Raw genomic sequence first — 17,256 nt, 5'->3', positions numbered from 1 at the left:
AGTGATAAAGAACCACTTGCCAATGCAGTAGACACACGAAATGGGAGTTCAGTCCAGGGTTGGGAAGACCCCCTGAAGGAGGAAATGGCAACCTACTCCAGTATTCTTGCCTGGGAAATTCCATGGACAGGGGAGCCTGGTGGGCTTTATTCCATGGAGTCAGAGAGTCAGACACAACTGAGCGACTGAACACAAAGCACGAACAAGATATTGATTTCATTCAACAATTTAAATTCAAAGGTACAAAAGGGTACATGATAAAAATTCTTCCGTGTAAACCCCCAGCAATGTACTTCCCATGCTGGAGCCAACGAACACTTACATAAGCAGCATTTTAAGAAACGTTCAATTTATGTCTGTCCCACATCCCTGTACCTGGAGAGCCTCTTCTGGTAGAAAAACAGAAAAGTACATACAGCTTGGGCTCCTGATTCCAAGAGCACAGAGATGGAGGGACATAGAGAAGTGGAGGTAAGGGGCAGAATCAGGGAAACTTTTGTTAAGAATGAGGGAAACCAGAAAGGAAACAGCAGATCCTGAATCGCAAGACAAGTACTGAGGGTCTGATCAACCTTGACCCTGGCTTCCCACAGCACTCTGAGGCTCTGATGATTCAACAAAACAAAACTGTCAGAAACCTTATGAACAACTAAAGCATACTTTCAAGAAATCAGTCAATAATTTGAAGAACTAACACTCAGAAAATTGATCCTTCAATAAACTGGCTTGAACTGGCTTTCTGTGAATAACAGAGCTCTAATTAAAATTGCAATATCTTTTAAATCTATTTCTTAGACTTTCTATATCTTACTTTATGGGATTTGGACTCAGTATCACTATAGAAAATGCAGTAAACAACAGATTAAATGAGAGGAAATGAATATAGCTCTGGGGTTCCCTCAACAAAACCCTACATCAATAATTTCCATACCATTGGAGTCTTTCGTTATTAAAAAAAGCTTATAAGATACAAAAGAATCCCTATACTTCATTCCTCCAGTTCCTCACTTAAGTACATAATTTTTAAATCCACAGAAAAAATAAATGACTGTTGACCAGAACTGACCACAATGGCCATCCAAGTGAGTGAATGACTAGTGAAAAGAGTGAGTCTAGTTCTGCTGCCGTAGGCACGGGGAACACGTGAGAGGCAGTTCTACTTTCTACCTTGGGAAACTGAACCACATAGACTGTCCCTCTTGGTGTGAAATATAATTCATTTTTCTTTTCTCACTGTTTTTGTTTGCCAAATCTTTAATCACATCTTACACTCAGAACACTCTTCAAACTGCTCATTAGCTCATTAAATAGCCAAATGGACTGAAATGCTTATATAAACCATCTGTGTACCCTTCATTTTATAATGAGATCATTTTAAGGTCGAAAGTGCCACTCTCTCAAATTCATGGTTCTTCTTGAACTCTGTATGGCATTACATTCCTAACTTATATTTAGCTTAAAAATCACCATGCAGTGTAGAATCTCTGCCTCACTTTTTAAAAGTAATCTCCTTCATCTCACATTTGTTATTTCTGTAGTTTAATCTCTCTCACAAAATTATCTTGAATTTGTTGCTTCTACAGTTTATCCTGTTCATTTCTAAATGCTAAGTAAATAAAGGGTTATGCTGCATTTTCAATTAAATAGTATTTGGAGAATCATAACATAGAGTATACTCATTTATATATTAAATTCCCTAAGCCATCCCTCACAATGTTTGTTACATGTAAAAATCCCAATGGCAAATATTATAAAGGACATACCAACTTTCATTTGATTATACCGGATTTATCTAAGGACCTATGTTGTTTCATTGTTATGAAATAAAAATTGTAAGTTTTTATCTTAAAAAAATTCTCTCAAGTTTGGTACAATGTTACCTATAATGTATGAAAGATAATGAGTTCAAACCAAAAGTAAATTTCAAATAAATCAAAAACTAGAATCATTAGAAATGTTAAAGAAAACTAAATGAAAATTATGAGAGAATTTTTTTTCCCAAAATACCTCACTCTGCTTTCTTTTCTTAGTGAAAATATATCTCATGAATGTCTCTTGAAGTACTTCTTGTTTAACAAGAAAATGCCAAAGTCGTTTGACTGGAAGTGCAGAAGAATCCCGGGATCTAGTTAAAAAAAAAAAAAAGTATCACACTATTTTAGTATAGAAAATGTTTCATTATTTGCAGATAATTTTTTAAAACCTCCATTACTTCAAAGAAAATATAGCATTAACCACAACAAAATTTAATGTTTCACTTTGAATTTTTAGTTCTATAAATCATTCCTTCATCTGGCAATTAATTCTCTAATTACTGATTCTCCAAATGGACAAGCTGAGCTGAGAGTCAAATGAATTTCTTTTTATTCTCTTTTTAAATTATCCTTTAGGTTGGATCTGCTGGTTATAGCATATCATCAATAAATATAAAGTCCCACATTTAATTTTTAACAGCCTAACAAACTAAAAAGCCTTGATCTTTCAAGTTTATGAGCAATACTCTACATCATGGCCAGCTGCCTCAAAAAACAGGATGCTGCTTATCAAAAGGGGCTTCCCAGGTAGAATTATCGATAAAGAACCCATCTGCCAAAAGACAAGAAATAAGAGGCTTGATCCCTGAAGGAAGGGATGGCAACCCATTCCAGTATTCTTGCCTGCAGAATCCCATGGACAAAGGATCCTAGTGGGCTATAGTCAATGGGCTAGTAAAGAGTCGGACATGACTGAAGTGACTTAAGCACACAGCACACAGATGAACAGACAGAAGATCAAAACATCAATTAAAAAACCTTACTGTGTTTAGCATTAAATTACAGACAAAAGGTCAGTAGCATCTTATTTGCATATGTAGACTGTTATCGCAAAGCATTTAAGACTTCTTAAAATGATGACAAAAATAAAGGTTTCTTCCTGATTATAAAATTGTCTATTGAAGTATAGGTAATAGGGGAAAAATAATTTTCTATCCAGAATTCAGATATTTTCTTTGGCATATACTGCTAGAAACGGGATTGCAAATTCAAAGTCATGCATGGTTTAAAGGCTACTGGCATGATATTGTGCCAAACTGTCTTCCAGAAAGGTTAAGCCAAGCTACTCTTATTAGCATTATAAGAGAATTCTTACTTGAATGGAGTATTCTCAGGTTCTAGCATTGCTTTATTTCGAAGACTAGCTGGTCCAGCTCCAACTGAAAGGTCAGTTGGATATGTGTTGATATAGTTGGGGGGAGGACCTTCAAAATGATCCATTTTCTCTTGTAAGATCTGCTCCCAATTCTCCAAGTTTTTAATCACAGCAATACCCAATGGTGATGTTACAGGCAACTCTAAAATGTAACAGGATATACTTTACTTTGATTAAAGATGTCGACCATCCCCACATATTTACAAAATCCAAGTTGTTAGAGCCAAACCGTCTGAAAATAGAAATAAATCTGAAACTGTTAATCTAACATCATTTGGATTATTAATGCTTTGAACAAAAGACCAGCTTTCTAATATGAGCTGAGAAAATGTTCCACTTCTACAGGCTGGTTTCCTGCTTTTTCTTCCAACCTTCCAGGTAGTCAGTAATTCTTGCCATGTGAACTAAAAACCACACACTGGAACCTAAGATAAACAAGACACCTCATAACATCTCCAATGCAGTTTTTTTTTTTTTTTTTTTTTTTAGTTCTTTTATATGGATCTTGTAACAAGAAACTTGGTAATTATTAGCATTAATTTCCAAATTCCAAACTTACCAGAAAATTCCAATCCAGCAATGGGAAAGAAATTCCTGACATTGTGAAGTGCAAGCTTAACCATTGTCAAATGTAGAAGAGCCCAGCTGTTCAAATAGGATTAAAAAAATTCTGCTTAATCGAAAAATAAAATCATGAGAACATAGTACTGTGTCAATTGTTTGGCCCAATCTCCCACCCAGAAAATAAGCTGTTTTTTCCTAACCATTTACTACTAAAAAAAAAATAGTACTTTTGCAGTCTCTGAAAATAAAAGATATGCAACAATGGAAAGGGTTTTATTATACAGCCACATGGAATCTAACAGCATATCAATAAATTATGTAATTTTTTCCTCACTAAAAATATTTTTGCCAGCTATTCTTCGAAACAAGATGTGAAATACTATACTATCTAGCAATTTACCTCGAAAGTAAAGAATTCCTAACCTGAAAATATGTCAGTTCTTATACAAATTCATGATATAATAGTAATGTTGCTTAAAACCAGTAATATCAGGAATTTTTACAAAAGAAAAGGCAGAAAGAAAAAGAAGAAAGCCTCATTTACCTATAGGAGTTAGGGTCTTGGTGCTCCTGTATCTGTATATCTGAAAAAAAAGCATCGTCGTCTTCTTCATCACTATGAATGCTTTCATCAGAATCATATATAACTCCACTATCAGACAAAGGGAGAAATGGCTGCAATAAAATGTGAAGTTATATTTGAATGTATAATTGGGTTATTTTTATCCTAATAATGAACATTTAAAGTGGTGTCAATCTAAATTAAAATTTTCTTTTGAAAATTATACTAGACCTGGGAAAGTCAAGAAACCAAGTTAAAACTCTCAGATTCAATAATAGCTACATACAACACAAATATTTTTTAAATTAATAGTCTTTTTCTTATATATCAGCAACAACTAGTTCAAAAACTCTGAAGAAAAAAACGTAATTAAGAAACATAATACCAAAGGGAAAAACTTTATGACAACTGTGATACCTACTGGTGAAGGAAATTACAAATCCCTTTAAAATCTAAATAAGGAGACTGGAGCATTAAAAATAATGATTCTTTTTATGTGTTTTAGGTAATTGCAATAAAAATTTCCATAGGGATTTCTTTTCCTTTTTTGAAACTTGATAATGACTGTAAAGTTCACAGGGAAGAAAAAAATAGGTAAGATTAGCTGAGAAATCTGTCTAAAGTGAAAGATAAGGTTTCTTAGTGAATATTAAAATCAGTAATTAAAACAAGTGCAGTCTAGCAATTGATCAATGGAAAAATATAGTCCAAGAAGAGTATATAAATAAGAAATTAATGTATGTATGACAAAGGTAACATCTTAAGGTGTTGGGAGGGAAGGAAAGACAAAACTGCTTGTAAGAGTGGGAAGAGAGGATAAGGAGGGCACCAAAGTCTGATTCTCACTTCACTCTAGATGAACAGGAGAGTTAAAAGTTAAAAAGAATGAGGAGGAGGAGGAAGAGCGAACAAAGGGAGAGGAGACGATAACAAAAGCAAATATTTATTAGTGGGAAGAACTTTGCTTAAAAACAACGTAACATCATTTTATAAAAATAAGTCACGTCAGTCGTGTCCGACTCTGCGCGACCCCATAGACGGCACCCAACACGTTCCTCCGTCCCTGGGATTCTCCAAGCAAGAATACTGGAGTGGGTTGCTATTTCCTTCTCCAAAAGTATGGATAGACATGACTAAATAAACTTCCTAAAACTTCTGTATGTTAAAAACACAAATAAAATTAAAATAAACTGGAAAAAGTATCACAAGTAAGATAAATTGCTAATATGCTTAATAAATAGTTCATTAAAAGTAAGAAAAATATTACAGTTCTAATAGATAATTTAGTTAAGAACATGAACAGTCAGTTCCTCAAAGTAGAAAACCTAATGGCTGTAGATTCATTAACATTTTTATATCACTATAACAGGAAATAAAAATTTAATCAAATTAACAAAAACAAAAAAGGAATACTTAACGAGAGTAAAGTCATATGTGTGCTAACTATTCTCAGAGTATAAATCAGTAATCTGGAGATATATATCAAAAGCCTTTGACCCAGTACTTCTTAATTACATAATCAGAATGTGAATAGGCTTTGCAAAACAGATTATTAATCTCAGATTATTTATAAAAATGAAAAAATATAGCAAAAAGCTAATAGGAAAATGGCTATGTAAACTATAACATACTCATCAAAATGAATAGTTATTTCACATGATTCACATTTTGAGATAGATTCTTAATACCTAATTTTTGATAATTTTTAAAAATTCAACATTTGATCAGCTAAGTCAAAATGTGAATCTTTAAAAGGACACACTGTCTATGCAGCAACAGCTCCAAAGTATTTTGGGGCAGTTTGATACCTTTTATATCTGAAGCAGCCTTACCAGAAAAGAGAAAACCTAAAATTGACAACGGAGAAGGCAATGGCACCCCACTCCAGTACTCTTGCCTAGAAAATCCCATGGACGGAGGAGCCTGGTGGGCTGCAGTCCATGGGGTCGATACAAGTCAGACATGACTGAGCGACTTCACTTTCATTCTTCACTTTCATACATTGGAGAAGGAAATGGCAACCCACTCCAGAATTCTTGCCTGGAGAATCCCAGGGATGGCGCAGCCTAGTGGGCTGCCGTCTATGGGGTCGCACAGAGTCGGACACGACTGAAGTGACTTAGCAGTAGCAGCAAAATTGACAAAGTAGTATTTTTAAGACTTCAAAATGATAAATGATTTTAACAAACAAAATTTGCCTCAAACTAATAAACTTAAAATCTGTAGGGCAAATAAAAATGCCCCCTTCCTTTTGAACCTCCTTCCCACCTGCCACCACATCCCACCCCTCTAGGTTATCACAGAGCATCAATTTGAGCTCCCTGCACCATACAGCAAATTCCTACTGGCTATCTATTTTACATATGGTAATATGTTTCAATACTACTCTCTCCATTCATTCTACCCTCTTCTTCACTCACTGCATCCACAAGCCCATTCTCTATGTCTCCATTGATGCCCTGCAAATAGGTTCATCAGTAACATTTTTCTAGATTCCATATACACACATTAATACAAGATATTTTTCTCTTTCTGACCTACTTCATACTGTAAAATAGGCTCTAGGTCCATCCACCTCACTAGATCTGACTTGTATGTGTTTTTTATGACTAAGTAATATTCCATTGTATATATGTACCACGACTTTTTTATCCATTCATCTGTCGATGGATACCTAGGTTGCTTCTGTGTCCTGGCTATCATAAGTAGTGCTTCGGTGAACACTGGGGTACATGTATCTTTTTCAATTATGGTTTTCTCAGGGTATATGCCCAGTATGGGACTGTTGGGTCATATGGCAGTTTTATTCCTAGTTTCTTAAGGGATACTGTTTCTCTATAGTGGCTATACCAATTGACATTCCCACTAAGAGTGTAGGAGGGTCCCCTTTTCTCCACACCTTCTCCAGTGCTCATTGTTTGTAGACTTTCTGATGATAGCCATTCAGACTGGTGTGAGATGATACATCACTGGAGTTTTGATTTGCATTATAAAATTTCCAGCAGATCCTTGCTTCAAGCCCTTGACATTTGAAATAGTTGGATACTTGATGAGGAAATTTAACTTGCATCCAGCATTATAATAATCTCAGCTTTATAAAATGTATCTATTCATGAAGGTACTTTCTCTAATTTGGGATCAAAATATAAAATGTTTACATAGGATAACTGCAGTGGATTAAAATATTCAATACATAAAACATGTTGAAATCCATAATAACAAAAGTCACTTGCTTCCTCTGAAGGATGCTAGAGAATCAACTCATCACTCTGAAAACTGGTACAAAAAGCAAAGAATAAAGCATTTATCCTGTATTTCTCTTTTAAAATGCACTTCAGGTTAACCAAATAGGATGAATAAGGAAATATTTCAGCAAATAAATAAAACTCCCCAAATTTATGATAATGGATTCAGGCAAAGATCATCAATTAACATCCCAAAAAAGAATGTTTCCTGGTGGAAATACACAAAACCACCTATGAAGTAATCCTGTACTCCCTTTTCCCTACCTAATCATGGTGGAATGTGATAATGTCTCTAAATTTAACTCTCACTTTACAGAAAAACAGAAAATCAGAGGAATATGGTCAAAAGACCAAACACAGGGATGCCATCAGCAAGCCACTGAAAAATTTTAAATGACAAATTTTGGGGCAAAAAGGGGGCAGGGGTAAATTTAACAAAGTGAGTTGGAGGTAGAACCTACAGATTAAGAGAGACTTAAGACATATCAACCAACTGTAATATATGAATCATTCTGGATCCTGATTTAACAAACCAACTGTTCAAAAACATTTAAGGTATAATGGGGGAAAATGTGAACACTCTTTGGATACTTGATAGTAAAGAACCGTGTGTGAGTGTGTGTGCATGTAAATTTGAGTGTGTGTTTGTGTGTCTATGTGAGAGAGAGAGAGAATGCTTGTGTGTTACTGATTCAAAACCCTTCTTTTTAAAAAATACATAATGAAATATTTATGAATGAAATTTCATGTTTGGATTTGCTCCCAAACAATCTTGGGAGTAGGAAGAATTATAATGCAACAGAGGTAAAGAAGGAAACCTATCAATAGAATGTGAAGTGCTCAAAACACCAAGTGCAGAAAAGCACACACCCAGCACTGTACAAAATGGGACTGTGTAGGATCTAGTCCCCATGAGAATCTGATCCCCAGAGAAGTTCCTTCTGCTTTGGAGAAATAGATATGTCGTGGGCCCCACGAAACCCATGGTCTGATGAAACTCTGAAATATCCGTCCACCTTCTCCTGCTCTAATTTCATGCTAACCAAAGTAACTACTGACAATCGGAAGGGATGCTAGATGGTAGATACAAGTATTCCAGTCCCTAGAAAAGGACGATGCTGATTATGTTAGTAAACTGAGTTCTGGTTTATACCTAAGTCCCATATGATTTTAATTTGTCTCAACCATATCAAGTGTCTGATCATTTCTGAATGATTATTCAGCTTCTGGAGTTGAGAGATGAAATGTCTGAACTATGGTGATTGAACCCAGAAGCTGCCCCATCATTCCTATGTGATGCAAACAGACACACATAAAGCATGTGTTCCTTAGGCCCCTTACCTTTGCAACAAAATAATCCCACATACTAAGTTCAGGAGGAATAAACTTTTCTTTGTAAGATGGTCTTTCTGCAGGCACAGGTGGTGGGGTAGTGTCCTTTACAGGTCTTCCAGGGACCAGCATTCGCATGTTAAACCTCCTACGGTGTTTATCTATGTCTTCAGAAGGAACAGGAGGTGCTGAATTTAAAGACAGGAAAAAAAAAAATCCCATTCTTATTTTCCATTATTAATTCAAAGAGTTAACCTTTCTTTTCAGCCTTGAAAAGAACATTCTTGCCATGTTTTTAGTTTCCACTAAATTACTTGTATCTGTGCTTGTGAACTTTTCTAGTCACTGCATCAGTTTTCCAGCAATCATGACAGAGATGTAGATGAGGATAGATTATAAAGGATTAACTTGCAATGAAGCAGCCTATGTGCCATTAATATACGGAACAAGTATTCAAGCAATTCTATATACAATGTATCAAATAAATGATGTAGATTCAACAAGTAGTAAACAGAGCACATGAGGGATTATTTCTGGCTATGCTGTTCAAGAAAGAGTCACTGAATGTATATGTAGGATATAAAGCATGCCTTAAAAGAAAAGCAGAGGCTCAATGTGAAAAGAGGAAGTTGACACCAGAAACAAATGATCAATGGCTTGGCTAAATGAGGAATAATTTTCTTTTGCTAGACAGGTGGTCAGGGAGGGGAGTAACAGGGATTCTCTGGAGCATGGACTAGCTTGTGGATAGAAAGCTAGGAACTCATCCTGTGGGCCATTCTCATGAAGGCATCTTGAATGAGGCACGTGATGAGGTGAAGTCTGCACGATCAATGAGGACGGAACGGCCTGAACTAGCACAGTGGGTGGTAAAGACCGAAAGGCAGGTTTAGATGTGAGAAATACATAAAAGGAATATCAAAAGGATTCAGGACTAATTGGATATGAGATAGCCAGGAAGAAGTCAGCCTGGTCCTCTCCTGAGGCTCCCTGTCACAGAAAATTTATCTCAAGTTCTCTTTGATGAACATGACTAGGCTACACCACTTTTATCTTTTTTTAATTGAGGTGGAATTTACATGAAATTAACCATTTTACAATGTACAGTTCAGTGGCATTTAGTACATTCATACTGTTATGCAACCAACATCCCTATCCAGTTGCAAAGCATTCTCACCACACCAAATGAAAACTCCACACTAATCAATCACTCCCCATTCCTTTCTCCCCCTAGCCCATGGCAACCAATATGCTTTCTGTCTCTATGGATTTACCTATTCTGAATATTTCATATAAATGGAAGCAGGCACTGTGTGACCTTCTGTGTCTGGCTTCTTAAACTGAGCATCATATTTTTAAGGTTCATGCTGGTTATAGCATGTGTTAATAGTCACTCTTTTTTATGCTGAATTACGTTCCACTGTACTTATATACCACATTTTGCTTATCCATTCACTCTTGATGGTAACCCACAACTATCTTTTGGGAGAAGACTTTCTTTTTTTTAAATTTTTACAACGTTGTGTTGGTTTCAGCCACACAACAATGCATATCAGCCATAATTATACATACATCCCTCGCTCCCTCGCCTCCCTCTCCTCCCCCTAGCCCAGCCCTCCAGGTCATCACAGAGCACCAGAGTGGGCTCCCTGTACTACCCAGCAACTTCTCACCAGCTATCCATCTTACACCTGACAGTGTGCGTATGTTGGTGTTACTTTCTCCATTTGTTCCACTCTCCCCCTCCCCCACTGTGTCCACAAGTCCATTCTCTACATCTGCATCTCCATTCCTTCCCTGGAAACAGGCTCATCAATAGCATTTTTCTAGATTCCATACATATGTGTTAATATACTATATTTGTTTTTCTCTTTCTGACTTACTTCACTATGTATAATAGGCTCTAGGTTCATCCACCTCACTAGAACTGATTCAAATTTGTTCTTCACAATTATCTTTTAAGTGGGCTATTCCCACAGCCTCCCACATGGGCTCCCTACTTTTATTCTTTCACACAGACTATTTTCCACCCAGCAATTAGAGTGGGTCTTTTAAACATCTAAATCAGATTACATCACTCTTCTGCTTAAAATCTTCCAGTAGTTTCCTATCTTCCTTTAGAATAACAGTGATAATAAATGACCCATGAAGCCCTAAGGGACCTTGCCCCCAGTTACTTATCTCATCTCTGACCATATTCCCTGGCTCAGGATAGCCATCTGGCCAGCACAACAGTTCTTGGAAAAAGTCAAGTTAGTCCAACCTCATGACTTTTGCACTCACTTCCCCATCTGCCTGAAATGCTCTGGCCCCAGGTATCTGGACAATCTGATCCCTGACTTCCTTAGGACTCTGATCAAATGTCATCTATTCAGAAATGTGTCTTTTGACCACCCTAACTAAACTCTTCCCACCCCCTTTTCCCTCATCATTCTCTGTCTACTCACTCTGCTATATTTTTATTGTAGTTCTGACCATACCTGAAATACTATGATTTGTTAATTGTGTGTTTACCTGTACTAGGTGTAAGCTTCATGAAAAGTATGGGGTTTGTCTGTTTTGTTCACCATACCCCAAAAGCCTGGCATATGGCAGGTGTACGTGAATGTAAACATGAATATGTCCTCAGAAGGTTAAGCATGATGATTTGATGAGTGAATTACCATGAAACAATAATAGAAAACTCAGGAAGAGAAAAGAAGTGATTTGGGAGGAAAACTTTTCAATTTACAGTGGATTACAACTGGAAAGGAAGACGGAGGTGAGTCATCCATATGTAACAGGAGTGGAGACAATGGGAGTCAGTAAGATCATCTCCCTTACTTTGATTTACATGGGAACTTATTCATTTGATTCGATCTTGGGCACCAAGGACACAGGTTAGAACCTGTACCTTTAGCTAGTGGTTCTCTGAGCCACTATCTCATCATCTGTAACATGAGCATTTCTATGGATGAATTAAGACAGGCAATTTCTGTGTTACAGCACCAAGGTGGAAAACGTTCCCATGGCATCAGTCTATACCTTACCATCCTACCATCTTAAAAAGTGGACTAAAAATATATTCTCATCCCTAAGAAAAAAAAAAAAAAAGAGCACAGAAAATGGAATTCAAAGACCATGTGCATGACTGGAAGAGCCTGAGTATGACCATGAACTTAATCTAAAGCCAACTACTGGTATACTCTGTAAGAACTATAAGGATTTATCTAAATCTTCTCTACTTAAAAACTTTTTTTAAAAACTTTAAAAAAATAAGTGTGATATCTTAAAATAAAAGCTGAGAAAAGAATGTGGGTTGCAAAAAAAATAATTCTCAATTAATATTTCTACCTTTTAAACAAACACATTGCTAAAGAAAGTTCTAAAGAATATTGACTAGGATACAGATTAGCTTACTATTCCATAGTTAAGAAATCTTTAACTTTCCATGCTATGTTACAGATAACACCCTTAATGCTTTTACTTACTTCAATCAACAATCCTTGAGTGTTTTTCTTATGTATGCCTATATATCATGGCAATGAGTTCAGACCTAACTCAACTTTGTGCATTACGGAAAGTCCAAAAATTTTAGCCCAGTTATTTATGATAATGACCAAAACTTATTAATAAAGCTTTTATAAACTCAAAATCACCATGATAAACTATAAAAAAATAAAAACTATCCTTTTCCACGACCTCATTCCTCAACACTATTTCCTCACTTAACTTTACCTTTCCTTTTTTCTTTTTTATTCTTTTCAAATTTATCAAAAAATGTTACATTGAAACTGTACTCTTTATTCTAATATGAGATTATTTATATTTCTAAGACTGATTATACATTAAACATCACTGATTTTCAAAACAAAAATTCTTAAAACATTAAAAAAACTTTAATTTTCATATAAGAAACTATTTATACTTATATACATTATTGTTATCAAATTTATCTTACCTGAAATATTTTCAGATTGTCTTTGAGGCTTCACAACAAGTTTCACACCTCCTCCAAAAACAGCAGCCCACATTCGGTTGTTTAATGGGTGGGCTGCAAGTCGAAACAATTCATTGGAGGAATTTGTGGCAAGAGCATGTATCAATAAACTCAAGTACACAGCGACAACAGCTTCACACAATAAAATATTCAATTTTGGCTGGTCTTCATCTTGGGCTGAACTCAAGAGATTAATAAGTGAACTCACACCTGTAAGGGTATATAATATTAAAAGAAGTATATCAGCATAAAGCTCCAGAAGGGAAACACATCCAAATCTGCAATTGAACCACAATTATGTATCTATATTATACTATATATATAGTATCAATATACACACATGGATATATATAGATAGATAGATAGACAGATACACATATAATTCCACAGTTTTCCTCCACTTATGCATGCATACTCAGTTGCTTCAGTCGTGTCCAACTCTGCAACCCTATGGACTGTAACCCACCAGGTTCCTCCGTCCATGGGATTTACCAGGCAAGAATATTGGAGTGGGCTCCCATTTCCTTCTCCAGGGGATCTTCCCAACTCAGGGATTGAACCCAGATCTCTTACATCTCCTGCAAAGCAGGAGATTCTGGGTTCAACTGCAGAGCCAGGAAGATCCCCTGGAGAAGGAAATGGCAAACCACTTGAGTGGTCTTGTCTGGAAAATCCCATGGACAGAGGAGACTGGAGGGCTATAGTCCACGGGGTCATAAGAGTTGGACACGACTTAGTGACTAAATCACCATCCATAGTTTGAACAACAAAATAAATGATAGAAATTGTTTATAACCTACAGACTAAAACAGGAATCCATTCATCCACAATGAAATAATAAATGAGTGAATAAACAAAAAGAAGAGAAAGCTCTTCCTTATATCACAATTTCAACTAATACGTAGAAAGAAGCACATAGAATTAGAAAATCACCACTGAGTAATCTCCACAGTTATATTTGATTCAGGCAGGAGTCATCACTGAACATTATAATTAGCAGGTAAAAGTATGACATTTTACACAATCCTCAAACACTCTCTTCAAAAGATACTTATGAATTGCAAAAGAGAATAATTTTACAAAGGAGAAATCTGGCAGAAACTACCACACAAAGTGGTCAAAGTTAATGGCACCAGTGCTGGGACCAAAGTGGCATCATGTGCCTCTTGCTATTTTGCTCTGAGAAGGGTACAATCTCTCTTCATAATCTGAATCTAATATTAACATCAGAAAAACTGAAACATAAGAACATTCTAAAAAATAATTGGCTAGTACTCTTTGAAAGTGTCAAAGTCATGAGAGACAAAGAAAGGAGGACTGCATATTAGAGGAGATTCGTGAGACAATACAACTAAGAATACAACATGGAAGACTTCAGTGAGATGATTGGTGAAACTATCAAAAAAAAAAAAAAAAAAACCCTACAGGTTAGACAACAGTACTGTATCAATATTAAGATGCTGAATTTCCTAACACATCCTAAATTTTGGTAACAATGTTATATTTAATAAGAGAATGCCTATTTTTAGGAAAGATAAACTGATATGTGTAAAGGGGCATCATTTCTACAATTTATCCTCAAGTATTTCAGAAAAAAAGTATATATATATGTATCCACACAGACACACAATAAGTGAGGGAGAGAGGAGGAATGAATGATAAGGCAAGTATGGTAAAATGTCTACGTTGGGAAATTTGGGTGAAGATTATACAAAAATTCTTTGTACCATTTTTGAAACTTTTACAAGTTTGAAATTCAATAAAAAGTCAAAACAACAATGTTTGGAGAAACATGTATAAAAGAATTTTAAATATACACTCTGAGTCTGTCACTTCCTCCATTGCCCCTCTTTACAAAGATCATTAACATGTAATCATAGATATAGATTAAGAGTAGAAATTTATAAAACTACAGTAAAAATTAAATGACATGGCAAATGAGGAAAGGATGATGAGAGTAGAGGTTTGAAATAACTGATACTGAGAGTGAGAAAGAGCTAACCAGAGGGAAAGGACTGGCAGACACCATGACATATGTGTAACAGGACGGTCACTCCTGTCCTAAATATACCAACATCTTGAGAATGACTGTATTCTGATACATCAGTGAAAAAACGTGTGTGATACTGGCTCTCTAAGACTCTAACTCAGGATGTCTAAGGATAAGAAACACAATTGTGCTCACCCTTGGGAAAGATGTTAAACCTTGCTTTTTTTATGCTGGTCAGCACAGCTGGTTTTTGAAGCCTTAACTTTCTGAATCTTCAGACAACATTATAATATTTAAGAATTCCTAATCCATGGCAGAAAATATCATCAAAAACAAACAAACAAAAAGTGATTCACCAAATCCACAAACAACAACAATCAGGGAACCAGTTAATAGTTTTGTAAAAAGGAGTTTCCAAATAGAAAATTTAAACAAATATAAAAACAGCACTCGAGTTCTCACCGGGCCATTGAGCAGGAGAAGAATTTGGTGTTGCATGTTCTTCAATGCTTTCTGTCCTTAGTCTTCGACGATCACTTAAAAGAAGCCCTTGATAAGCCATTCCTGTAAACTGGTTTCCTTCTGTTTGACTGCCAAACCAAACAAAATTCTGTTATTTATTGTCCACAGAGGTAATAAGCAAGTATACCTTAAACACACTTTTTAAATAACTGTAGCAAAAACAAAACTCTTAAAACTGAATTCAATGTTCCAATAATAACTTATTTCAGAAAGTTTTTTAAATTAGTTACAAATATTTATTGATAGTTTTTTAAAAGAAAATACCAAATGTTCTATTTGGGCAGATGACATTTAGTCTTTAAAACCTTTCCCAAATGCCGCTTAAAACTTAAAAATCTTTTCCATATTCACTTATTTGTATTTTAAAAGTCTGCTGTAAGGAGATTACTGTTGTTACCAGGAATATCAGAAGTTTCAGCAACTATGTTGTTGCATTCTTAGTCCTGCCAAGTTGTGCAAGCTCAATTCTGAATTAAAAGGTCAACTAAATCTGCAGGAAACTATTTTAGAAAAACCTAAAGTCAAACATGCCCAAATATTTACTTTCCTCATCTTTATGGAGTGTGGGAAATACACAAGAAGAAAATAAATATGACTTCTCAGAGAGTCAATCACAGCCTAAGAACTAGAAAAGATATATTTAAACAAAATGTATTTGGATTCTCATCTGGCACCATTTGAAGCAGTGACTGATATCAAACAAATTGTCTTTGATCATTAAGGTGATCACTGTCAACTAAATAAACTTTTTCTTATTTACACTTCCAAGTTTTGAGAGTTCACTTAGACATGGCCTTACTAGGCTAACATCAGAGTTAGGCCATTTTGAGAGAGTTAACTCCTTATGCAATAACAGTCTTCCCACAAGAGGCTGCTGAGTTTATAAGAAAAAAAAATCTAGATACATGTTTAATATACATTTAATGTGATTCTATTTATAGTACAAACTTTTCATTTATTAACATAATTCATTTAAGTCTAGGTCATCTTTCTGACTGATTCAATTTCTTACTACTTATATTGCCCCGGTCATTAAAATATAAAGTATACACTGATGAAGGCAATTAGACATTTAACAAAATTTCAAACCATTACATCTATTGATATCACTTTTAAAGACTGATACCGAAAGAGGTAAGTAAAATTGATTTTAATAATTCAATGCTAGGAATGTACTTTATCATTTTTCAAAAGTTTTCCCTCTTTCAACTGAAAAGCAAACAAACAGGAACTAATCTAATGCCAAAGGAATAGCTCCTAAGGGAGAAAAAAATTAGAAAACTTCATATTATAAATTACTTTGGATAATGGATACTTCTTTTCTTGAAAACAAAAAGAAGATGGTGATGATAATTTTCCTTTACCATCTGTCATTTTCTACTTGTCTCTGTTGTTACTAGGTGATTGCTAAACTAAACAATTATTTTCTCATTCTCATAAAGTACACACGGTGGTCATATTCCAGGATTTTTCAGTCCCTTGGAAGCAGAACCTTAATATAACTGTGGTACAGTTTAATGTTTTTGCTGTATAAATACTATTTGGGTGATTTTTTTTTTTTTTTACCTGTAGCTATGACTGTCACATAATGCTTGGTAAATTGATGCAGAAAGTGATGCTGCTAATGAATGAAGTGTGTGCACCTAAAACCAAAACAGCCACAATTACATTTTGTACTGATATTTCTACAAACAGTAGTAGGTTAAAGATCAGAAAATATCCAAGAAACTAGCAATATCATAAATAAGACTAGATCCTACATGAGACTGCTAACTCTGCCTTAAAGCTTCTAAAATAACACTCACCTAATTTAATATGCATTCTTACAACAAAGTTAACTGATTTATACACATATTTATCAAATATTCATTAC

The 17,256-nt window shown here is 35.2% G+C and overlaps 1 protein-coding gene across 4 annotated transcripts in view; it reads right to left on the bottom strand.

Moving 5' to 3' along the window:
- Window positions 1-17,256, bottom strand: part of DMXL2 (Dmx like 2) — a 166,686-nt gene that overhangs the window by 12,884 nt on the left and 136,546 nt on the right. For all 4 annotated transcript variants that reach the window (XM_070797549.1, XM_070797547.1, XM_070797550.1 and 1 more), the window contains 8 exons: window positions 16,950-17,026; window positions 15,324-15,451; window positions 12,833-13,081; window positions 8,902-9,080; window positions 4,298-4,428; window positions 3,749-3,834; window positions 3,130-3,331; window positions 2,008-2,125 (listed from right to left, as the gene is read on the bottom strand). In XM_070797549.1, the coding sequence (XP_070653650.1) occupies window positions 2,008-2,125; window positions 3,130-3,331; window positions 3,749-3,834; window positions 4,298-4,428; window positions 8,902-9,080; window positions 12,833-13,081; window positions 15,324-15,451; window positions 16,950-17,026 (1,170 nt within the window). The remainder of the gene's footprint in view (window positions 1-2,007; window positions 2,126-3,129; window positions 3,332-3,748; window positions 3,835-4,297; window positions 4,429-8,901; window positions 9,081-12,832; window positions 13,082-15,323; window positions 15,452-16,949; window positions 17,027-17,256) is intronic.

The sequence above is a fragment of the Bos indicus genome, chromosome 10, assembly GCF_029378745.1.
Source record: "Bos indicus isolate NIAB-ARS_2022 breed Sahiwal x Tharparkar chromosome 10, NIAB-ARS_B.indTharparkar_mat_pri_1.0, whole genome shotgun sequence".
Lineage (NCBI taxonomy): Eukaryota > Metazoa > Chordata > Mammalia > Artiodactyla > Bovidae > Bos > Bos indicus.
The sequence above is the reverse complement of the archived record's forward strand: the minus strand, read 5'-3'. Positions and strand labels throughout refer to the sequence as shown.